General features: G+C 54.6%; 2 protein-coding genes across 2 annotated transcripts in view; one reads left to right on the top strand and one right to left on the bottom strand.

Annotated features, from left to right (window-relative positions):
* AKNA (AT-hook transcription factor) overlaps positions 1 to 18,036 on the top strand; it is a 41,240-nt gene extending 23,204 nt beyond the window's left edge. Inside the window, exons 10-22 of the mRNA XM_087822866.1 lie at positions 1,478 to 1,632; positions 1,738 to 1,920; positions 2,702 to 2,948; positions 3,742 to 3,848; positions 4,545 to 4,753; positions 6,088 to 6,247; positions 9,251 to 9,433; positions 10,330 to 10,451; positions 11,026 to 11,172; positions 12,602 to 12,697; positions 14,260 to 14,376; positions 14,628 to 14,820; positions 16,888 to 18,036. Coding sequence (XP_087678992.1) covers positions 1,478 to 1,632; positions 1,738 to 1,920; positions 2,702 to 2,948; positions 3,742 to 3,848; positions 4,545 to 4,753; positions 6,088 to 6,247; positions 9,251 to 9,433; positions 10,330 to 10,451; positions 11,026 to 11,172; positions 12,602 to 12,697; positions 14,260 to 14,376; positions 14,628 to 14,820; positions 16,888 to 17,149 — 2,181 coding nt within the window. The 3' untranslated portion in view covers positions 17,150 to 18,036. The remainder of the gene's footprint in view (positions 1 to 1,477; positions 1,633 to 1,737; positions 1,921 to 2,701; positions 2,949 to 3,741; positions 3,849 to 4,544; positions 4,754 to 6,087; positions 6,248 to 9,250; positions 9,434 to 10,329; positions 10,452 to 11,025; positions 11,173 to 12,601; positions 12,698 to 14,259; positions 14,377 to 14,627; positions 14,821 to 16,887) is intronic.
* Positions 18,037 to 19,594: 1,558 nt separating this feature from the next.
* Positions 19,595 to 23,233, bottom strand: ORM1 (orosomucoid 1). The gene is made up of 6 exons (XM_016211048.2): positions 23,123 to 23,233; positions 22,575 to 22,717; positions 21,592 to 21,662; positions 20,675 to 20,782; positions 20,490 to 20,593; positions 19,595 to 19,672 (listed from the first exon to the last, which is right to left on the bottom strand). Exons 1-6 carry the CDS (start codon positions 23,231 to 23,233, stop codon positions 19,595 to 19,597), a joined length of 615 nt encoding a protein of 204 aa, XP_016066534.2.
* Between the last annotated feature and the right edge of the window lie 235 nt (positions 23,234 to 23,468).

The raw sequence follows: 23,468 nt of genomic DNA on the forward strand, positions 1-23,468 counted from the left end.
GATCGGCTGCAGCCCGCAACCCGGGCATGTGCCCTGACCGGGAATCGAACCCCGATCACCTGGATCCTAGGCCGACGCTCAACCACTGAGCTATGCCCGGCCAGGCTTTAATTATAATTTTGATCAGTGCCCTGAAGGAGAATTATGGGGGTTCTATGAGAGTAGATAACAGGGTAACATAAATGAGTTGGGGGGCCAGATAAACTTGCCTTGAGGAAGTAATGTTTAAGTGAGAGCTGAGAGTGAGTGGGAAGTACCAGATGCAGAAGAAAAGCTATCCAGCAGGGAAACAGCCTGTGCAAAGGGCCTGTGGCTAGAGTATGGAAAGTGAAAGGGCAGTTGTCTGCAAGAGGTGGCTGGAGGGGCAGGCAGGGGCTCCACAATGTAGGGGCTGGTGGCTCACATCATGCATTTGGTCTTAAACTGCTAGGTTTTTCAACAGGACACGACATAAGAGGATTTGCAGGTAGGCCAGTCAGAGATAGGGAGATGGCAGAACAGATGGAAAGATGAACATGAACTTGAAAGGCTTAGAAGGCATATTTGACTGGACTTGGAATGGTAGTAAGTGGGGAGGGAGCCAAGGATGACCTCCAGGCTTCCAACTTTTGGTACTGGATGGATTTGGGGACTGTTCACCAAGATGGGAGACCCTGGACAAGGGCCATACATGAAAGGGGGTTTGTCGAATTTCCTCTAGTCATCACGGCCCCTGAGAGATGATCACGATCTGTGTTTTGCAAAGGTCGTACAGTTGATGGAGGTGGAGTGTCTGTGCCTTGTAGCTTATGCTCCTGGCCTCCTGTGCTGCAAGAACCTGTGTGTTGGGGATTAGAGCAGGAGAACAGGCTGCATGTTGGGTGGGGTGTGGGCTGGTGGGGAGCTGGGGACAGGTAGAATATCCATGACAACTGATATCCTGGGACCCAGTGATTTAAGGGAAATTTTCTCACACTGTGCTCTGCCCCAGAGGGTGGGAAAACTATACCAGGCTCTATCTCATGTACTTACTGCTAAAAACCCGAGTGCGTGAGGGGCTTCCACGTTCCCACAGTGGAGGTGTTTTCGCGGGCTGGATGTCCATACTGGAATGGAGGGGGGTCAGGAGAGATGCTTCTGGCAGGAAATCTGGATTGAAATCTCAGCTCTGCCCCTTACTTCTGTGTGACTTTGGGCAAATCGTTTGTGCCTCAGTTACATGTCTGTAAAATTGGTCATAATAACTGTATGTACTGTTGCGATTGTTGTGAAGTGTTGTCTGTATAGTGTCTGGCATGTAGTAGGTGCTCAATTAATGGTAGTTAGTATTGAGGATCATCTGATTCAGTCCCTATACATTGAAGGCACATAAGAAGGGTAATGGAGCTGGTGAGTCTAACCTATATTTTACTCTTCAGTGCCCAGCATTAGTTAGGTCCTTAAGAAGTAATGTTTCAGTATCCGCTGAGTCTTTACTCTCCTCCTTTCTGGCCCCCAGCCCGACGCTACCAGCAGTGACCCCTGCGCGTTGCACATGAATGCGGAGGTGAGCCCTTCTGGCAGTGAGGCGGATGACAGGCCGCTGGGCCTCCGGGCCCCGCTCAGGCACAAGGAGCTGCAGGTGGAGCAAGACTTCCATGGGCTCCTGGAGAGGTGAGCGCTCACCAGGAGCGAGCCGGGTGTCGGGCCCAGTGGCTGGATCTTGGCTGTCCCTGCTGGACAAAGGTCATGCCCCCCCCTCTGTGTGTCCTTCTGCAGGTACCTCAGTGTGAAGTCCCTCCCAGAAGCCATGAGGGCGGAGGAGGAGGGGGAGGAGGCGGAGCAGGGCAGAACCCTGGACACTGATGGGTCAGCTCCAGCTCCGGGGAGAGCACAGACCTCCAGGCTTCCCTCCAGGAAGCTCCCGGTGCGGGCTGAGAGGAGTCACGGGACGCCCCCCGAGTATGTCCGTGAGCCTGCCCCCCTTGTCCCATACCTACTCTGAAACGATGAGGGTGGTAATTGTCTTAGTGAGCTAGACTGCTCTTCTCTGCATAGAAATGGCTTCCTGACCTGCGGCTCAGCATCTCTGCAGAATGTGGAACGTGGCATTGATAGCACTGGAAGTGACTGTGGGTTGTGTGAGCTGTGAGTTTCAGGAGGCGAGACGCAGCATTAAACAGTATTCTCCTTGTCAGTCTCAGCCCATCTAAGTGCACCAAGGAGAGAGCCTCAGTGCTGCTATGTCTTTCTTGGTCTTCTGAGAGAGAGAGAGAAAGTGTGCACAGGCCTCAGGCACAGAGTCTTCAGCAGGCCACAGGATCTATCTAGAATATGATAATATTGTTTTTGTGTTTATTTTCAAAGTTAGTTTCTATTTGCAACACAAAATACTGGTCTTCATAAAGTCTTTCTGAGTAGACTGAAGTTTGTGGAAATGGCTGAAATCAGGAATTTGGGATGCAAATCCCTGAAGCCCAGGCAACGATGCTCTAACATTTGTTTCCACACTATTTCCCCTGTGGTGTTTTGGATGCATTTTATTTGCATCACATTTTACAGTTGAGAAAAGTGAGGTTCAGAGAGGGAAGTGCTTTGCCCAAGGTCACACAACTAGAAGATGGCAGAACCAGTGTGGGCATCCAGGAGCATCTGATCAGAGCTGGTGCCCTGGACTGCTCGCCTCCCAGGATAGGGCTGTCTGGCTCATGCCAGGGCTTGACACTCTCACCTTCTCTGCTAGGGAGGCCGTGGAGCAGAGGGTGTCCATGAAACCAGCAGGCTTCCACACATCCATGACCAGAGATGGGCACCTGCTGGGCCTGGGCAAGGCCGAGGCAGCTCCTCCGGGCCCTAGTAGGCCACCCCACTCTCGGGACACCAAGTCTGCAGCATCCCACCAGAGCAGTCTGACCAGCCTAGAGGGAAGCGGCATCTCTGAGCGCCTTCAGCAGAAGTCTCTACTCCAAGCTGGTGGTCCCCAGCTGGAGGTAGGTGTCCACGGGGGCATGAGCTCAGAACCTCTGAGCGCTTGTACCCTCTGAGCCCACTTAGCACAGCCGGGGGCTGCTCTTGACTCCAGGCCTTGTTTGTGCCTTTAGAGCAGTGATTTTTAAACTGTTATAGGGATCACAGATCACTATGGAAATGAGACTTATGCTATGGAACATGACTTATTCCCAGAGAATAGCACATCTATGTGCATGTACACACACACACACACACACGCACACACATCTGTAGTCCTAATGAGCCCATGGTAAGGACTCTGCCCTAGACCATGAACTGACTGAGGGCAGGCACCTGGGTCACTCTGTTTGTGTTCTCTGTGCCTTGCATGTGAGGCCTGGTGTGCAGGCAGTTTGATGGATTTCATTTCCCGATTCATTGGGCATCTCTGTAGCAGAAGGGACCATAGCGTCACAAGCCCAGGCCAGAAATGAGCATCTGCTGCCCGGCATGGGACTGCTCTCTTCCATTTCTATTCCTCGGCTCTGGAAATCTAAGTATCCCTCCCCAGGGCCCTGGCTCCCACTCCTCAGGGAAAGGGGACTTGCTCAGGGTCCTCTCAGGCTGCGGAGCACTGTTCTTGGCCTGGCGCTCGTGCTGGGTGCTGAGGACCTGAGGACCCTCACACCCTGGGCCTGCTGTTGGGAGCTGGGCCAGTCTCCCCAGTCCGGTCTGTCAGCCTCTGGAATGTGAGGCCCAGGCCAGGACTCAGAAGGTCTTCCCAGTGTGGCTGGGGCACATTCCTCAGACTTAAAGTGACACTGCCTCTTTCAGGAGTCCTGGATGGCATCCCCCGAGACAGACAGTGGCTTTGTGGGCTCAGAAACCAGCAGAGTGTCGCCCCTCACCCAGACCCCAGAGCATCGGCTCTCCCACATCAGGTACCCTGGGGACCTCCACCGTTGTCCCATCAGTGCCAGTCATCTTGGATAGCCTGGGAATTGGGTACCTGTGAGCCCAGAACAGGGGTGGATGGTCTGGGCATTCTTGGAGCCTTCATTCATCCCCCCAACAATGGTTCCTTGCCCCCATCTTCTTGATAGAGGGGAACTGAAGCTTAGAGAAGGAAAGTGACTTGCCTAGGAAATAAATATTTGTTGAGCAGGTAACCGAGCAAACGGTGCATGAATAAAAACTGGGAGGGTGGCATGTGGTGAGCAAAAGACAAAGGCAAAAGGCAGTCAGGGTGACTACCTGGGGAGGAGACCCTGGAGCCCAAAGGGAAGAGAGAGCGCGGAGGGGACTCAGGTGATGGAGCCACCGTGAAGCGTGATGGCCTCCAGAGCCCGGGGCTGGCCCCGCATGTGACCCACATGGCACTCAGGGCTGCATGGGAAGAAAGGATTAGAAATCCTGTTTCTCTGTATATTTTCTAAAAATGAAATTGAGCTTTATGCTTTTGCATAGACAGGTGGGCAGGTGTACAGTTTGCAATGATTAAGAGAGGCATGTATAATGGGGGTGCATCCTCAGGGTCCTAAAGTCAGGAGGCCATGGGTTTAGGGTACGGAGGGGCCCGGAGGCTGTGATCTCTCTCTGTGTAACCTCAGTGTGTCTCTTCCTCCGTGATCCCCTAGTGCCCCAGGGACATTAGCCCAGCCCTTCACTGCTTCTGTGCCCCGGGATGCAGCCTCCCAGCCCCAGACCAGGGGTCTTCCGGTCCCCAGAAGAGCCGCTGAGCCCAGAGCACCCAGGAGTCGAGCCCAGAGGCACCCCTCCACCCGAGACAGCGCTCCCCGCCAGAGGGCACCCAGCTTCCGCCGGGAGCCGGTGGCAGCCGAGATGGGTGAGTGGGTGCGCCTGGGGTGGCCAGGCGGCCTGGATTAAAGCAAGCCGACAAAAAGCTGGCGTTACCCTTTAGGATACAAAATATCATACAGGTTCATTGTCAGAAAATTTGAAATTACAGGTAGGGCAGACAGAAGTGAACAAAAGAAAAAATTATGCTGAACACTGTCACTGCTGATGTTTTGGTGTAGAACCAAATTTAGTTTTTTTACATTTAAAAATGCATGTGAGCTTTTTATTGAAATAAAACACACAGGAAAGAATACGAATTGATGAGTTTTCTCAAAGAGAACACAGACCAGGAAACTCAACATGATCCGAGCCTCAGCACCCCTCAGGCCCCTTCCAGCCGCTCCTACCCCTCCCAAGGGAGCCACTGCCCTGACTTCTGAAAACTCTCATTAGCTTCGCCTCTTTTTAAGGTTCATAGCTTACACTTTTTTATATTAAACTTTAATTTAAAGCTTTATTAATTAACTATAGATTCACAGGCAGTTGTTAGAAATCATACACTGAGACCCCATGTGCCCTTCACCCGAGTTCCCCCAGTGCTAACATCCTGCAAAATTACAGTGAGTGTTGCAGCCAGATACTGGCATGGCCTCAGTCAGGACCTCTCACATTGCCACTTTAGAGACATGCCCACTTCCCTCCTGCCTCCACCCTCTCCTTAGCTCCTGGTAACCACCAATCTGTTCTCCGTGCCTATAATTTTGTAATTTCTAGGATGTTGGAATCGTAAAATATATGTCCCTATGGGACTGGCTTTTTCACTCAGGGTAACTCTGTGGAGCTTTATCAGATTGTCCCACGTATTAGTGGTTTGTTCCTTTACCTCTTGTTGAGTAGTAGTCCAAGGGCTCATGGTTTTTAATGCATGGGCCAGATTAGTGGTCTTAACCTCTGGCCTCCCATCCCTTTGAGAGGCTAAAGTGATGAACATTCTCCCCCAAAACATGCTCCCGGGCAAAGGTGTGACTGTAATTTCAGAGAGAGATGGAGGCTCTGATAGAAAGATGCATGACAGAATCGGGGGGACCCACGTGAGGACCAGTGAGCTCTTTGTAGGGGGAGGGTACTGGAGACTTGGATCTGATGCTAAAATAGTGGACAGTGGGGGGCATTCCAATTACAAGCAGCTTAGCAGGCCTAGCTTAACACCCAAACTCCAGCAAAAACCACATCTTCTGGTTTGGAGGTTAGTGGGTCACTGACCTCATCAAGAACTTCATTTGTGACCTCAGCTGGTCACTGTCTCTTTCACCCACCCACATTCTCCCATTGAGGGTCTTCTCCACGGAAACTCACTTTGGTCTTGTCCTGTCTCCCTAGCTGTCCCTGGCTTGCAGTTGGAGGGGAGAAAGCGGATTCCTGAGCAGCTCCACCCCAGCACGGGAGTCAGCCCACCCTCCACCCTGGCCCATGCAGCTGCTGATCTGCCCCATGGACAGACAGACACCACCCCAACCCTCCTCACCAGGACAGGACGAGAGTAAGTCATATGCTTGGGCACTGTATATTCAAGTTCATCATAGAGTCGAGATAGCGGTGCCCAGGGAGGCGGGGGCTTGCTCGGTCCTCGTGTCCAGTGGTGGCTATGCTGGGGCCAGGGGACTCAGGTGTCCCGCCTCCCAGGCTGTTTCTACAGACCTCATTGATCCAGACTTAGAAGACACATCTCCACCAGTGGGAAACGACCTAGAGGTTCACCTCTATGGTGCAGAAACCTCCCTTCCTGTCCCCCAACATTTCTAGCTAGTGCTAGGCAGGTCTGCACTAGCCAGGGTTGTGTTCTCTGCAGTTTATGCATTCATGGTATGAACCGAGAAGAGACTGTTCTTCAGTTCATTCTTTTTAATCCAAGCACAACTTTTCCCCTAAGAAAGTAGTTCCTTGCTTAGTTGAGCAGAAATGGGAAAGTAGGTTGGGCAGCCCTCTTACCTCTCCTCTGAGTTGCTTTTGGCCAGTGATCAAATCACATACCTTTGTTGGGTTGGGGTGTCTGTTCCAGAATCCCAGATGCGCTGGGGAGATAGCTTTGCAGTAACCATCCAAAGCCTCCGCAGCTGTGCAGTCCTGGGGTCTCTGTCACATTGTCTATGTGTAAAGTCAGGTCCAGCTGCTGGCGTTTGGCTTCCAGGTCTGAGTTTAATAAGTGTACTCCTGCGGTCTCCCTGACACCAGCATAGGAATCAGAGGCCTATTTTCCTATGATATGCCAGGCCCTGGGGATGTAATAGTGGACACCACACTGTCCTTAGCCTCATAAGGTTTACCATCTTATAAGATGGACATAGAAACAGGTGGTCACACCTAAGTGTGATAAATACAGTGATGTGGAGAGGCTTGAAGGATTGTTCAAACACAGAGAAGGGGCATTTAGCTCAGTTGGGGGCTTCAGGGAGGGCTTCCTGGAGGGAATGGTATCTCAGCTGAGACCAGAGGGAGAGGCATGAAACAGCATTGCCAGCAGAGGGAACAGCATGTGCAAAGGACTCGAGGGGAGAGGGCACCATCACCCTTGAGGAGTCAAACATTCATTCTACCAGATCCTTGAGTGCGAGGTGATGGGTGTTGAACAATAAAGGCAGAGAGGTTGATGGGGAGACCTGGGGGGTTCTTGGAGGGCCTCAAATGCCATGGTTAGTGGTTTGGATGGTGGCTCTGCTCAGAGGTGCTCACTGAAGATTCGTGAATACATAAAGACTCACTTGAGCACATGAGAGGGTTTTAAGCAGGGGAGTGGTGTGGTTGAGTATACATTTTAGAAAGAGCTCTCTGGTTGCTACAAAGGTGAGAGTGGAGGCCAGGAGACTGTTGAGAAGGCTGCCTCACCAAGGAGAGAGAGAATGGGGCGGGGGGTATGGGGTACAGGGGGGCTGCATCTGAGAAGAGCTATCCAGACGTTGGGCCCACAGGACTTGGTAGTTGGTTAACTTTAGGGGATGTACAAGGAAGGAGAAAGGTCTAGAATGATTCTGATCTTTGGCTGGACATCCAGTTGGATGCTGATACAGAGATGGGGAACCCAAGGGGGAGTTAGTTTGCAGGAAAAGATGAATTTCAAGTGCCAGCTCAGTCACTGAAGAATTGTCAGGAAAAGAGATCCGGATACAAAGAAGCCAGAGAGAGCGATACTCAAGTGGGTGTTCCAAGTCCTGGGCCCCCATTCAGAGACCTTGGGCCTGGGACAGCCAGCCAGAGCTGCCCTCCTTCCTGCAGGCAGCACGGGGCCTCCACCCTGCCTTCCAGGGGTTAAATAGAGAAGGAGCTCTGCCTCTCCTGCAGCCACCACCCTCACAGTTTGTCTTAGAAACCTCAACAAGAGTCTCCCTGGGGATTGCCAGGGAAACCAACTGCCCCTGGACACGCACTGCACGGGGGCATAGCTAGAGCAGGAGAGGCTCCCGCTCCCTCTGGCACACTCACCCGAGCGCTGATGTCCCTTGGAGGTGGTATCAGGAGGCACCCATGAGTCCAGGGGCCACCAGGCAAGAGCTCACCCTGAGGGGAATGCCCACCCTGGAAGCTAGCCCCAAGCAATTGATGGAGAGCCCTCCTCCGCCCGGAGGATGGTCATGCCAAACCATTGGGGCTGGGGTGGGAAGGGGCTTGTGTGTGGGAGTGTCTGGGTGGGATTGTCTGCCACAATGCCAGCGACGCCCTGAGAATGAGACTGGAGATTCAGGGACTGGCCGGAGAGACATGTAAATAGTATTTACTCCCTAGATGCTAGCGGCTCATTGAGATTCCTTCCAATAAGAGGTTGCTCTGTTTGGGGTTCACAGCAATTCCAGCAACCCTTTACTCTGCTCCCGCTATAGCCTGGAGTCCGTTCAGTAACGTTCCCAGAGCATCTGTGAGGCGTAAGGGTCTCGGGCTTGTGAGACGGGGAGGCCTGCTCCTTACCTGCCCATAGCTCACTATCTAGCTGGGGAGGCAGATAGAAAAGCAACTTCTGCCAGCAGCCGAGAAATGGGCTGGAACAACATAGGAAGCACTGGGGGGGACCCAGGAGGGAGGGGCTGAGTCAGGGCGGGAAGGGCCCAGGGCTGGATGGATAGTTAGGATTTCTACAGATAGAGGCAGGAAGAGGGAGGGCAGCCCAGGGGCCGAGGCAGGTCGGAAGTCAGATTTTAAAGGGAAGCTTTAGCCAGTGACCTCTGTACTCTGCAGCCTCCTCTCTATCTTGAGAGTTGGTCACCGGTGGTTCAGAGCAGCAGCTCAGAGTCCCTGCGTGTTTGGACAGGTGAACCTCAAAGAAATTCCTGCTTTGTTCACCTCACTGAATGTGCAGGACATGAACTCAGAGAGGTTCAGGGTGCTTAGCAAGAAAGGTGGACACCCAGGGAAGTTCTAGAATCAAGTAACAGCAGAGCTGGACCCTGTGTCTCCTAGGAGGGGACAAAGGCTGCTCCATTGGGTAGCACCCTGGGGGCGGCCGCAGCTCCGCTCATGTGCATCTGTCCTCTGTTGCCGTCTCCCCCCACCCCAGCCAGGCCATCCGGGAGCTGCAAGAGGAGGTGTCCCGGCTCCGGCTCCGGCTAGAGGACAGCCTGCACCAGCTGCCCCAGGGCAGCCCCACGCGACCAGCGTCCAACTTCGACCGCCCTGCCCGGGCCCGGGACCGGGACCGACCAACAGATTCCCCAGCCGCCTGGGGCTCCCACTATGGCAGGTGGGTGACCCCAAAACTCCCACCCTTGTGCCCTGGTGGCAGCCTCAGAAGGTAGACGTGGTCGGCCCCTGGCTCTCCCCAGATATGTGGACACAGGCACAGCCACACCCCTCTCTCGTTCACCCAATCATTCATTCGCTCTTACTTTTTTTTACTGTGTAATATTTGATGCATAAAAATATAGTATACGTGTATGCTAATAATAAAGCCTGGCCCTGGCCGGTGTGGCTCAGTAGATAGCTTGTGTACCAAAGAGTCTCAGGTTTGATTTCCGATCAAGGGCATGTACCTGGGTTGCAGGTTCGATCTCCGGCCCAGTCGAGGAGTATGCAGGAGGCAACCAATCGATGTGTCTCTCTCATGTTGATGTTTCTCTCTCTCTCCCCTCCCTCCCTTCTACTCTAAAAATCAATGGAAAAAACATCCTCAGCTGAGGATTAACAACAACAATAAAATAATAACAATAATAATAAAGTCTGATATAATGAATATCCCTGAACTCACACCAACTGGGGAGCTAGAATATTATCAGGACCCTCACCCTCTCCCCCCTCCCTCAGTGGACATTCATTCATGATGAGAACATGAAATTGGCTGACTGAATGGTTCTCTGGGCGGGCACGAGGTTAAGGGTTTTATGGACATTGTCTCACTAATCCTTCCAACAGCCCTCTGAGGTAATTACTGTTATTATCCCCACTTGACAGATGAGGAAACTGAGGGTCAGAGAGGCCCAGAGCCGTTTTCTGTGATTCTGTCTCTAGGGTCTTTAGTTTGGACTTCCGTGCTCTCCTCCTCCCATTATAAGTATTTCTCTGGGTTGGCCTTTTCACCGATCATCTTTCAAAGCTGCATAAAACCTTACTTCAGCTCTCTCTCTCTCTCTCTTTTGCTAGTAAATCCACAGAGAGATTGTCCAGTGAGCCTGGAGGTGCAGAGCAAGCTGTCCCACTCACAACAGGAAGGCGGCGAGCCAGGTCTTCCTCAGTGCCTCGGGAGGTGCCCCGACTGTCCTTGAGTGAGTGACCACCTGCTCGGACTGATTGCTGGGGGCCCCAGTCTGGTCGTGTTGGTTCAGTGGTCAGGGCCCAACCACAGCAACAGGCTTAGACGAAGCTTGGAGAAGACTTCTGTGTATCTGCTTCAGGCAGCTGTGCTCTGAAGCGCAATACACGTCCAATAAAGCTATGCATTTGTGAGGGCTTTGCACACATGTGTACACTGTATCACCTGCAGGTAAGGACACCTAAGCTCAGAAGTGCAGGGGACTTGCCTAAAGTAACACGGCTCGAATCAGTGGTGGGGGTCAGCCCCAGCTCACTCCTTCCTGGCCGTGTGACCTTGGCCAGGTTGTTTACCTGACCCGTGCAGTTAAAGGGACGGCTAGCAGTGCAGGAAAGATAGCATCTGCCTGCTGGGATTGCCGTGGGGGTGCAGGACGAGGTGAATGCGGTGTCTAGACCAGGGCTGAACACAGAGGATGTGTCAGCTGTTATTACTGTGGGGTGCATCTGGGATTAGATACGCCCACTCCCTGAGCTGCATGACCCCCACTGCCTGCCTGCTCTGATGCCCCTCTCTTTCCACCCTAGGTTCTGAATCTGAGCCAACCTCCCCCCGGCTGTTCTCTGAGAAGGGCAGTACCACCAAGGACAGCCCACAGGCCACTCGGGACAAAGTGAGAGAAATGCGCAGCACCAGACGGCCAGACAGGGTCACCTTCCGGGGCCAATATACAGGTGGGTCCGAAGGGAGGGCTGGGGCGGGCACGGCCCCCGGGGTGGTCTGCTCTGTCCTGAGAAGCCTTGTCCACTTAGCCATTCAGATATTATCATTTCTATGAGTTCACCAGGGAGCATTGCCTCTGAATCTCAGTGCATTTGTGCATTTGTTCGTTCAGCAAATAGTTTTTGATGCCCCCCCTTAGCCGGGGCCCGTGCTTCGTCCTGGGGAAGCCCATTCTGCTGGCCAGTCGTAAAGAGGTTTATGAAGTGCCTGCTGTTTGCAGGACCTGGGCTACTGGTGAACACTAAGTCATTTTCTCCTGGCCGACCTTCAGGTCTGATTCCCCGGGGGCCCTCATCTTATGAACTAGGCACCGGGCACCTAGTAAAGCTTGAGATGACACGTAGTAGGACTTCAAAGTGCTTAACATTAAAACAGATATGGATAGGGCTCCTGCTTTCATGAATCCGACTGCCTAGCCGAGAGACAATAATAAATAAGCATTTATAGCAAGCATTATAAATAAGCATTTATGGTAAGTAAGTAAATGGCAGATGGTTCTCAGCCACCCCTCACTGGAGGGAGTGTGGCAAACCTTAGATCCATACGGCTGGGCGCTGGGGATAAGGCGAGAAATGAGAGACACGTATCCTGCCCCAGTGGAGTGAACAGAAGCCAAGGAGTTAGAAGTGAGAGCAACAGTGAGCCTGGGGACCCCAGTGCCACACGCAGAGTATAAAGCGGGAACCCTGCATGGCAGAGGAGAGAACTATCAGTAATCAGGCAACATTCAGAAGGTCTTATTCGATCAGGGATGGATGAGGCAGGGGACAGGTGAGGATCTGAGAGTCTGACCAACTTTCTAACGTCAAGCACTTTCTATCTGCCAGGCGCTGAGCAGCCTGCCTCATGGACAGGGCCCCATTCAGTCCTCCCAAGAAGCCACTCACAAGCTGTTAGTACTACGGGGGGTCTTGGATGAGATACCCCCACTCCCCGAGCTGTATGACCTCCATACGCAAGCCATGCCCATCCCAACCAGGCACCCAGGTCTGGGGAGAGTGGTAGCGCCCTTGGTCACTGCTTATCATGTCTTCCTGGCTCGCTTTCAACTCCTAACAGCCTGGGCTTGTTGACTGCTCCTGTATGTTGAGAACTAAGCAGGTGGTACCTAAGTAGGATCTGAGATGAAACAGGAGTCTGCGAGAGCTCACCATAAACAGAAAGACCAACATGACTATGTACGTGTGTCTATGTACACACACACACATTTACATATGTGTATTTATGCACATATATCACGCATGTCTGCGCGCACAATAGAAAAAGGAGAGAGAGACTATCAAAACCATTTGCAGGGAGAGGAGAGAGGTCGTTATACTAAATCCCCTCGATTCTGCAGCCATGTAGAGAGCAGACGCTGACTTCTGTGTTCACCCCCAGGCCAGGAGTACCATGTTGTGACCCCCAAGATTGTCCCAAGAGGCAGTAGCACGGTCTCCTGTCCCCACTGCCAGCCTGTTAGGACCCAGGATGCAGGTAAGGGATGGGAGCAGCCAGGGCAGCGAGGCTGCAGCTTCTCTCCGGGGAGGGTAGAGTTGGGTCAGACGTGCGCCTGCCCTGAGCTTGGAGGCAGGTCAAAGGTACAGACACGGGAACCGGATTTTTCTTGGATTCTCAGGCCTCCCAGGGGGTCCTGCCTTCTCACCTGTTGCTCCAGGTGCTGCAGCTCCTTGACCTTGACATGGAGAAACCATGGACATGATTTCAGAAGTTCCAGAAGGGTCCTACGAGGAGGGTGCCAGGCAGCGGGGGCACTGGCAGCAGTGATTCCATCTTCTCTCCCTCCACCTTCCCTCCACTCCTCGTTCTTTCCCCCAAGCCCAGCGGGGGAGGGGAGTAGAGGGGAGAGCAGTGGTCTGAGAATATGGACAGTGGGTTCTAGTTCCAGTTCTACCACTGACTTGCTGCGTGACCTTAGGCAAGCTCCTTCACTTCTCTGAGTCTCAGGTTCCACATCCATAATGAAAGGGTTGGAGGTGGTCTCTGGGGCAACGATGATGATGATGGAGCTGTCATTTATTAAGCCCCTACTGTATACAGGGCGTCATGCTAAGGGTTTTACAAACGTTAGTCCTCACAATTCTATGAAGTAGGTTTTCACCATTTTATTATTATGGCCATTTTATGAGTGAGGAAGCTAGGCTCAGAGAGGTCAAGTAACCTGCCCAAGGACATATAGCTTACAGGTGGTAGAGGCAGGATTTGAACCCAGAGCCCTGGCACTTTACTGTGTCCCTCTGTCTTTGCTGGAGTTCCATTAGTCCTCTCCATTCATTCGTTCATTCATTCATTCACTCACCACTTTCCCGTACTGGGCCCTGAGCCCTGTCCCTGAGGAACGCTCAGCTGAGCAGACAATGACAATGGTGTGGTCCGAGCTGGGATCAGGGATCACAGGGTGGCTGGGAGCATTTAGCCTGGTGGGTGGAGGGTTTCCCAGAGGGAGCAATGGCCTGAAGGACAAGTGCACTGGCCCTGGAACTGACTGAGAGGGGGCATTGAGGATTTGGGTGGGAGAGAACCTGGTGGCCCACTCTCCTCCTGCTAATTGGGCAAGTGTAGGCCTCCACTGACCCCTCTCGTGCCCGGGACCATTGTGGGCCACTCCCACATGGAGAACAGGCCTGTGTCGCTGTGGAGGAAGGACCGTAGGTACTGGCTGCAGTCAGGAGAGCTGGGCTTGGGATCAGACAGAAGACCACCGCTTCCCAGCCCTGAGACCTTGGCAAATTATCCAACCTCTTGGAGCCTTAGCTTTCCCACCTGTAAAGTGGGGGAGTGATGATAGCAGGCAGCCCAGTGGCTTGTTAGACTTGATAAGATAATGCAGGAAGGCCCTGAGCAGAGGGTCTGGCTCATTCTACGTGGACCTCACTGTCATGGTTGCCATCGGTATTGTTGTCACCCAGAGGGAGGCACTTTGTCTCCTCTGCACGGTGCCTGAGGGAAGCCCAGCCCTTCAGGAGGCCTGCTGGGGAGGCTCCAGGCCTGATGATTAAGACATAGTCCTCTTCTGACGTCTCTTTCTCTCCTTCTAGGTGGTGATGTCACCAAGGACCCACTGGGGCCATCTCCCACTGATGCCCTGCGATGTCCCCTGTGTGGTCGAGTTGGGTCCCCCCCACAACAGGATGGCCCAGACCCAGCCACCTCTGGTAGGGCCAGATGCTCAGGCTCTTCCCATAGGTCTCCTTAATGGGGGTTTGGGGCCTGGCTCGGGTGAGCAGGGTAGCTACTACCCCCCACTCTGGGTTGGAGCACACTGGGCAGAGGTTTGCTTCTCAAATCCAGGCACTCCGCCAGCACAGTGTCCAGCTCTAACAGGGCAGGGCCTGGGCAGGCCCCCTGTTCTCTGGTGGATCTTCCCAAGTGGTCAGACTTTGTCTCTGATGTCCTCCCATTACAGGGGCAGAAAAGGCCACCACAAGGAGAAAAGCACCTTCAACTTCCAGCCCCAAGCAGAAGAGCAAACGGGTGGGGTCATCGGCCCAGCCGCCCCCTGGACTGTGGTATCTGGCTGCTGCGCCTCCAGTACCAGCCCCGCCTGCCTTTGCCTACGTCTCCTCGGTTCCAGTCATGCCTTACCCGTCAGCCACTGTGTAAGAACCTTCCCTTCCCACCCTCCCAGCCTCTCTGTCTGAATTGCTTAATAACTATTACTCGGACCTGTGTTAGGCGGCTGAGAACCTGGGTGCCACTTACTAGTGCTGTGGCCTTGGTAAAGCTACTTCCTCTCAGATCCTCAATTTTCCCATCTGTCAAATGGGGCAATGGTCTTGATCATGTCCAGTTGTGTGAGGGTTAAACGAGGCACGTGGCAAGAACCACATGGGATGTCCACGGAGGTTTCAGTGTGGTGCTGGCTTGGACTCATTGCCGAATAGGCGGCAGCTTTTCATCACAGCAAATAGAATTATGTCTTTAGAAAAGTGAGTAAAGGTGGCTTTAATATGATAGGATTGTTCAGAGGGAAAAGTCTGGAGCCTGGAATTAAGAAAACTTGTCTTTTTGTCCCAACCACCATCACCTAGCTCTGTGCCTCAGTTTCCCCCACTGTAAAATGAGTCAGTTGGGACCCTTCCTCAATGGCTTGTCGTCAGAAGCCTGTGTCTGTGCGCAGTGAGGGGCCAGAGTCCTCACCAGGGCTGGCATCTGGTGGGAAGGGAGGCGCAAGGCACCGTCGAGCCCCAGTCCACTGCGAGGCTCTGGCCTAGAGTGCAGTGTCTTGCTGCCATCTCAGCTGAGTCTGGGCAAGTCGTCGAGGAACCTTCCCCTCCGGCATCTAGGAGAGGCCGTGCTGCATGCTCAGGCCTCCGGCAGAGGTGGTGGAGACACCTGCCTGTGCTGCTACTCACCGGACAGGAAAGGTTTCACCTGGACTTTGGTGGCCGAGCAGAAACTCTGCGTGCCCACTGTAACCACGGGGTCTCTATTTCTGTGGCCATTCCAGGCTCAGACCTGTGGACAGAACTAACTAGCGTGCTGTCCGAGGCTTGGATGGGCCACGGGGGAGGAGAAAGGCCCTGGGCTTTAGTGCCAGACAGACCTGGCCAGCAGGAGCCATGTGATCTTGGGCAGGTTACTTTGTTCCTTTGTGAAATGGATTGTGGTGAGGATTGAACCCATAAATGTATGCACGGTCCGTGCTACACAGAGGGTGGCCATTAACCATAGTGCTTCTAATGCTGCTGGAAGCTGGGCTGATGACGCCCTCAAGGTTCTCCAGCTGCAGGGCCGAGCGTGCCGAGGCCCAGGCCTGTGCGCCCTTTAGAAAAATGAATGGGCCTGTGCTGCCACCTGTTGGCCGCTGCCTTTGAGCCTCCGCACCAGAGGCTTTCTAGCCAGGAGGGTTGGTTGGACTTTGGTTTTTTTGTACCTGCTGCCCTGGGCGAAGTTTTGGGTAACACTCAGGTCAAGCTGGTCATCAAATTATCAGAAGATAGGGGTGTGTGGGAACCCAGTAATTACCTCAGATAGTTCCTGAACTATCTTGGACTCAGATAGGGTCCAAGAAGCTCGTTTATTGCTCATTGGGTTCGGGTGATATGTGTCTGCATCCACTGGCGCTAATTAGCTCTGCGTCATTCAACACCCCACGTTCCTGCAGGACCAGACTGGAAGGACACCTTTCCACTGCTGCCCCGATGAGTAAAACCAGACCCTCCCACTTCTGCAGATCCGAATTATCATGATCACGTTTCTCCAGCGAACTGTACTGCCCTATATTGCCTCTCCCAAGAAGGGGGCTTGCTACAGAGCCTAGGGTGATCCTAGTCTCCCCCACATCTGGCTCTCAGATTAGAAGCTCCAAGAAGCAGCAGAGTCTGTGTTGTTCATTCACCATTATAACCCCAGGGCCTAGCACACTGGCTGGGGCACAGCATATGGTCACTAAATATTTGTGGAATGAATGGGTAGATTGAACCAACCATTTCTGAGCACCTGTTCTAGGTCAGGCACTCCGTTGATCTCCCTTCATCGTTCCAACGCATCCCTTGAAGCAGGTGTTTATTGTTCCCATTTTAGAGGTGAAGAAACTGAGACCCAGAGAGTAGGTAGGGGCCAGTGGCCCAGCTGGGGCACAGAATGGGGTTGGTTCCAAACCCGGCGCTCTCGGCTGCACCCGGCCCTCTCGCAGTTAACAACACACTTGCCTCTTTGCTCAGGTTCTACACGCCTCCAGGTGGACCTACCTCAGCCCCCTCAGCCCGACCAGCTGCTGAGTGGCCCCCCGCAGCCTCCTCCCGGCCAGGACGACACCGGCACTCCATCCAGCTGGATCTGGAGGACCTGGAGGAGCTCAACAAGGCCCTGAGCCGAGCCGTCCAGGCGGCCCAGAGTGTCCACTCCACCACCAAGCACATGAGCCGCTCCCTGTCGGCTGAACTGCGCCAGGGCCACAGCCTGCGGGGCTCCTGCCTCTTCTGACGGTACCGGGGGCTCAGAGACAGATGGCGGACAGGTGGGCAGGCAGCCTGCTGCTGTCTCCCCTCAAGGCCGCACAGACCCCTCATGAGGAGCTCTCCCTCCAGCGCAGGCCCTGCCTGCTCAGCCTCGGTGTTTTCAAAACGGAAGGGCCCTGGTCACCAAGAGAAGTAACTTCCCAGGGCACCAGCCCCTGAAGGAGGCGCTGGGACCAAGGCCACCTTCTGTCCCCATGCAATCTCTGGGAGCCTCCTGCACTTGTCCACCTCCAGCTAATAATATGTATTCTATATATGGATGGACAGATCGTTGATAAACTGAGGAGTTTTCCTGGGCTTGGTTCCTCCTTAGGAAGCCAGATAAGAAGGGATGGGGCCAGGGGCTCTGGCCCAAACCTGTCCACCTGCGTGTGACCAGCCACTTGGGAGTAGGCATCTCTGGAAAGATGTGGCTGGGGACCTTTCCCCTGGTGGCTGATGGTGGGACACTTTGGGACCATTGGGATGTCTTAGGATGCCGGCCCCCAGGATGACACACGCCTGGCTTCTCTGTGGTTGGAGCAGCCTTTCGCAGGGGCCTGCTGGGATGGAGACACCCCAGGGAGCCGTCCGCCATGGCCCTTCTCAGTACCTCATCTCGAGACCCCCGCTCTCTCCTGGGAGTCCCTGTGGAATTCAGCTAGTGGCCAGCTGCCTGCCAGGCCCCAGTCTGTGGCCCTGCAGCCTGGCTGTCTCCTGCTCCCCCACCCTGTAGCAGCGCGTACCTCAGCTTTTCTGGAATGTGTGTGCATCAGTGATATTTGTATATTTGAGGCATTTAAAAATTCTATTTTCGTTATGAGCGCAAATGAATACTGATATTAAAAGAAAACGCAAAAAAAACCACACCCCAAAACATTCCGAAAGTTGCCTGTATTTGTGGTGTGTGTCATTGACTTGGTTTCTAAAGACAGTTTGCTGGGGTAGAAGGCTGGCACAGAGCCCTCCCAAGGGACCTTTTGGGTGCATATTTCCTGCCTCCCTCTGCTTCTCCAACTTTCCCTCTGCCCATCTCAGAACCATAGTTCTCTCGATCAAAGGGACCTGCACGAGAGGTGTCTGCAAAACATGAGACTGGACTCTCTTTTCAGTGCTCCTTTTAGTAGCAAACAGCAACAATAGCTGCCCTTTACTGAGCACCTACTAGACGCCAATCCTTGTGCTAAGTACTCAGCACAGCATGCTCCACAGTGCACACACCAGCCCTCTAGGTTCCTACTGTGCCCCCACTTGACTGACGAGGAGACTAGGTTACCTGCCCAAAATCACGATGGTCTGACTCCAAAGTTTATATTCTCTGTTACTGATTTTCTCTTCCTAAATTGCCATGACTCCCCCACCCCCCGGCTGTTCCCATGGCTGCTTCGTTAATCTTCCCCACCTCTCTCATCCCACTTGCTTCTCTCTTGTGACCAGGACCCATTTCTATTTCATTTTTTAGCTGCTCCTTCTCAGTAGAGTTGAAAATGTCATCCTGTTGAAACTAACACTAAGATGGAGAGATTTCTTGTAGGTTCTGAGCCTCCAGGCCCACACCCTTCTGGGTGCCAAGAGGCTGTCCCATGGATATCAGAACCATGGGAAGGGGGGAGCCCAAGGTGGGGGCTCAGGTCAATGTCTGCAGCCTCAGTGCTCTGGGCACAGCAGCAGCTCCAGCTTTGAGCGAAGAATGGATGCTGGAGTCTTGGGTCCCTGGATGCTGGCTCTTTGGAGAGTGTTGTGTAAGTCACAGAACTGGGCATGAGGTGCCAGGGCTGTGGTCCTTTCACTCCAGACATCTTAGGCCACTCATGAAATTTTCCTCTCGCCGGGATACCCACAGCAGCCTCCAAGCCAGCCTTTCTGCCTCCAGTCTGGCCGCTCCCAACTCACCTCCCCAGATGGCCAGGGCGATGTTTGCCATAAGGTCCTTCATACCTGGCACCTCATGTCTGAGTGCTCACTGCCCCCCATCCACCTGAACTACTTTGGGTCCTCTGCCTTATGTTCCTCAAATGTGTCCTCTGAGATCCTTGGCTCAGCAGGAACAGCAGGTGTTATCAAGCTCTTAATCTTTCTAGGCTGGTTCAGATGCCCCTTCCAGGAAGCCTTCCCAGACATCCCCACTGCAGAAGGGACCGTCTCGTGCTGGGCTCCCACACCACTCCACGTGGCACCGCCATCTGGCGCGTGTGCTAGGTGTCACAGCAGGGGCTTTTGCAACCAGGGGCAGGGGCTTATCCAGTGGTCAACCAGGGCTCAACTCAGGGCAGGCTTCAACACGAATGAATGCATGAATGAATGAATGAGCAAACGACAGCCTGCCTGTTCCAAATGCAGAAGCTTTATTGATGCAACTGAGGGGAAGAACTGGGGTACAAATGTGGGTGGGGCCTCAGAATAGGCCCCCAAAGTCCCTGAGGCCCTAATCCTATACCGTGTCTGCCTTGGGTCTCTCTCCCTTCTTCCTTTCCTCCTCGTGTTGTTTCTCCAGCGGCTCACAGAGATCCTATGAGACAGCGGGAGAAGGCACAATGGTTGGGGGGCCTTCTGGGTGAAGGGGGGATGCACTCTGGACTCTGGCACTAGCCCAACCATGGCTCCAGCCAGTCTCTACCACTTCAAGCTGGGTGACCTTGGGCAAGTCATTTCCCTCTGAGCCTCAGCTTATTCACCTCTAAAAGGAGGGCTCAAACCCTAAAGCACAACTGGGATTTACAGAGCACTTAGGGGCCTGTTAAGCCCTTATGTTGATCTGGATTTCTCACCGGGAATTGAGCCCACCATGGGGCATGTGTCCTGACTGAGAATCGAACCAGCAACCTTTCGGTGCACAGGAAGACGTCTAACCAACTGAGCCATACCGGCCAGGGCGATGGGGACATTTTTATTTGAAGAATCATGAACGTATATATCCAAAAAAGCGTAACCAGCTCATCAGCTCTGTGATTTCAAATATGGTTGCATAGGACAAGACCAAGCAAAGCCTTCCACTCAACGCAGGCTTAAAGGAAAGTATTGAGATCATTACTCAGGTAATTTTCTGTTAAAGCAAAAATCAGGAGTCGGGGGAAGGTGACCCTGGGAGCTGCAATGCCTGTTCCCCTTTGCGCCTTATGAGGAGCCTGGGGTGTGTGTGTGTGTGTGTGTGTGTGTGTGTGTGTGTGTGTGTGTGTGTGTGTGTGTGTAGCTCAGCTGTCCCTGCAGTGAGGTGGGCGCTAAAAGCAGGATCTCCTGCCTCGCTGTGCAGCTCTGGCTGGCACATTTCCCTCTCTGGGCCTCTGGGGGTGCTCCGGTGGGCACCTCCCAGTCATCCTTGCACTCACCTTTTTCTCATCGGAGTATATAACTTCCGACTTGTCCATGCCCATGCACGCGAGGTGTTCATAGAATTGTTCCATTTGCTCCTTGGTCGCCTCCGGCTTGTCAGCTGCAGGAGGGAGCAAGGGGATTGGTGAGAGGCCTGGGAGGGCTGGGGCCTGGCCTGGGTGGGAGTTTGGGGGGTGCCTACCATAGAAGGACAGCCCCATGTTCTGCTTGTCTTCTGGGAAAGCAGCAAGCATGAAGGTCTTGGGGTCCTTGGGGAGCAGCAGGTAGCCAAAATGTACTTTGCCCTCCGCTGGAAGAGAAAGCCTCTAGGTGAGACCATAGGGACAGCACAGTGGTTCCCTCCTCCCTCCTCACAGGTGAGGAACCTGCGTGTGGCAGGGCCACGCAGCCAATAGGTGAGGGCCAGGGGTTCACCTGGGCCATGTTTCCCTCACTCCTCCAGTGCACCAGGCCCTGCGCTGAACACTTATGGATGGAATCAGAGGAGCCTCACATGCACTGTGGCTGTCTGGGCCTTTCTCCCCATTTTACAGGTGAGGAAAGCGAGGTTCAGAGAGGAGCCTCAGGGCTCCCAGGTGGTGGTGGTTTAATTCCATTGGCATTTGTGTGTTCCTACTGTGTGCTTCCTCTGCAGTGACGGTGGGGACATGGGTGAAGTCACTGCATCCCAACAAACAGGCTGCCACCCTTAGCTCCCTGAGCATAGCGATTGGTTGAGAGAGGGGCAGGATGGCAGCCAACCTTGGGGTTGAATCCTAGTTCTAACTGTAAGCTGCGTGGCCTCAGAGAAACTAATTGACATCTCTGTTGCTCCATTTCCTCATCTGACCACTGTAATGTCCTCCTGGGGTAGTTCATGAGTATTAGGTGGGTTAATTCATGTAAAGCACTTCAAACAGCGCCTGGCACATAGTAAGAGCTCAGGAATGTTGGCAATTATTATTGATTATTTCAGGGATCGGGCACTGGGCCCGTGGAGATATAAGAAGTGGCCTCTCCCACCTTTTCCACACCCAAAGCCCCCAGGCCCTATCATTTAGGCTGGTCCACCCACCATCCCCCCCATTCCACACAGCAGCCCTTCCCCTGAGGGCTCACCAAATTTGGCCAGGGTCCCATTTTCCCGGTGGACCTTCACACTACTGGAGTTATAGATGCACTGGTTCCCACTAAAGCCAGGCAGAAGAGGGGAGAAAAAGAGTTAAGCCAGTCAAGGAGAGTGGACAGTCACAGTCATTGGGGGCAAGAATTGGCCCCCATTCCCTGAATGCTAAGGCTGAGGCCAGGAAGAGGGAGGGGCTTGCTCGAGGTCCTGGGGCAGCTGGGAGGAGAAGCCAGGAGCTGGGGCTGGGGCTGGGGCTGGAGCTGGCCGGGCTGGGGATGGGGCTGGGGCTGGGGCTGGAGCTGGCGGGGCTGGGGCTGGGGCTGGGGCTGGGCCTGGGCCTGGGCCTGGGGCTGGGGCTGGGGCTGGGGCTGGGGCTGGGGCTGGGCTGGGCTGGGGCTGGGGCTGGGGCTGGAGCTGGCAGGGCTGGGGCTGGGGCTAGGGCTGGGCTGGGGCTGGGGCTGGGGCTGGGGCTGGGGCTGGGGCTGGGGCTGGGGCTGGGGCTGGGGCTGGCAGGGCTGGGGCTGGGGCTGGGGCTGGGGCTGGGGCTGGGGCTGGGCTGGGCTGGGCTGGGCCTGGGGCTGGGGCTGGGGCTGGGGCTGGGGCTGGGGCTGGAGCTGGCAGGGCTGGGGCTGGGGCTGGGGCTGGGGCTGGGCCTGGGGCTGGGGCTGGGGCTGGGGCTGGGGCTGGAGCTGGCAGGGCTGGGGCTGGGGCTGGGGCTGGGGCTGGGGCTGGGGCTGGGGCTGGGCTGGGCTGGGCTGGGCTGGGCTGGGCTGGGCCTGGGGCTGGGGCTGGGGCTGGGGCTGGAGCTGGCAGGGCTGGGGCTGGGGCTGGGCTGGGCTGGGCTGGGCTGGGCTGGGCCTGGGGCTGGGGCTGGGGCTGGGGCTGGGGCTGGGGCTGGGGCTGGGGCTGGGCTGAGCCCGCACGTGCTTGCGGGTCTCACAGGGCCGTATACTCTCTGAGCAGCATGGTGTCTTACATGGTTGTGTACTCTCTGAGCAGCAACGTGTCCTCCTCGTGGTTGGGAGCAAAGTAGAAGAAAGCTGCCTGGATTTTCTTAGCCGACTCCTTGTACTCGGGGAGGCGGAAAACCGAGGCGATATAGAACCATTTGCCAGAGACCTAGGGAGAAGCCAGGAGCAGGTGATGGAGGCTGGGAGCCAAATCCTTAACAGTCAGCTGGGAGGAGACTGGGGCAGATCTCTCCACTTTCCATCGGGAGACTGGGGGCTCCAGGAAGGAGTGGGCACGCCACTAAGAATCAGCAGGATTCGCCCTAAGAATCAGCCATCACCCCTGCCCGGGGGCCCCTCCTTGCCGGGTATAGCATTGCCCTGCTGGGGGGCTTTGCCATGAGGCCTCTGAGCTTGGGGGCAGAGGAATGCCCCTGAGGCTGGCCAGATTTTCCCTGCAGCGCCCAGGAGAGAAGGGCAGAGTCAGGAGAGGGGGCTGGCCCCGAGCCAACGGGAAAGGGAAGCCCAGAGGGGGAGACAGCTGCCCACGGCGTTCAGGGGCCCAGGCACCCACCTGGTCAAGGGTGGCATTGGTGATAGGCACTGAGAAATTGGTACATGTCGGGCTATGGGCGTCCAGGAGAGGAAAAAGGCTCAAGACTGCGAGGGCCCAGGGCAACGCCATGTCAAGACCGAGATGCACCTAGAGTCAGGCGGTACTGGAGGCTGAAGGGTGCAGTGACCTTTATAGTGAGCTGTGGGTGGGGCCCTGGGACCTGCTGTGACACAATCGGGTAAGCACTTGGGAAATGCTGTACACAAAACCCTTCCCTGCTTTCCCAAAAGCCAACAGCAGGTAAAGCCTCCAAGCCCAGGTCTAGTTTGGGTCCCTGACCTTGTGGCCAGGGCCCGAAGTTCTG

The sequence above is a fragment of the Miniopterus natalensis genome, chromosome 12 (genome assembly GCF_054644295.1).
Source record: "Miniopterus natalensis isolate mMinNat1 chromosome 12, mMinNat1.hap1, whole genome shotgun sequence".
Classification (NCBI taxonomy): Eukaryota; Metazoa; Chordata; class Mammalia; order Chiroptera; family Miniopteridae; genus Miniopterus; species Miniopterus natalensis.

Excerpts from the sequence above, each read along its gene's own strand:
- ORM1 (XM_016211048.2), bottom strand. The coding sequence starts at position 23,233 with ATGGCGTTGCCCTGGGCCCTCGCAGTCTTGAGCCTTTTTCCTCTCCTG. Across the intron at positions 21,663-22,574 it reads CTCAGAGAGTACACAACCAT|TGGGAACCAGTGCATCTATA; the intron begins GTAAGACACCAT and ends GCCTGGCTTTAG. Across the intron at positions 20,783-21,591 it reads TGGGACCCTGGCCAAATTTG|CGGAGGGCAAAGTACATTTT; the intron begins GTGAGCCCTCAG and ends TTTCTCTTCCAG.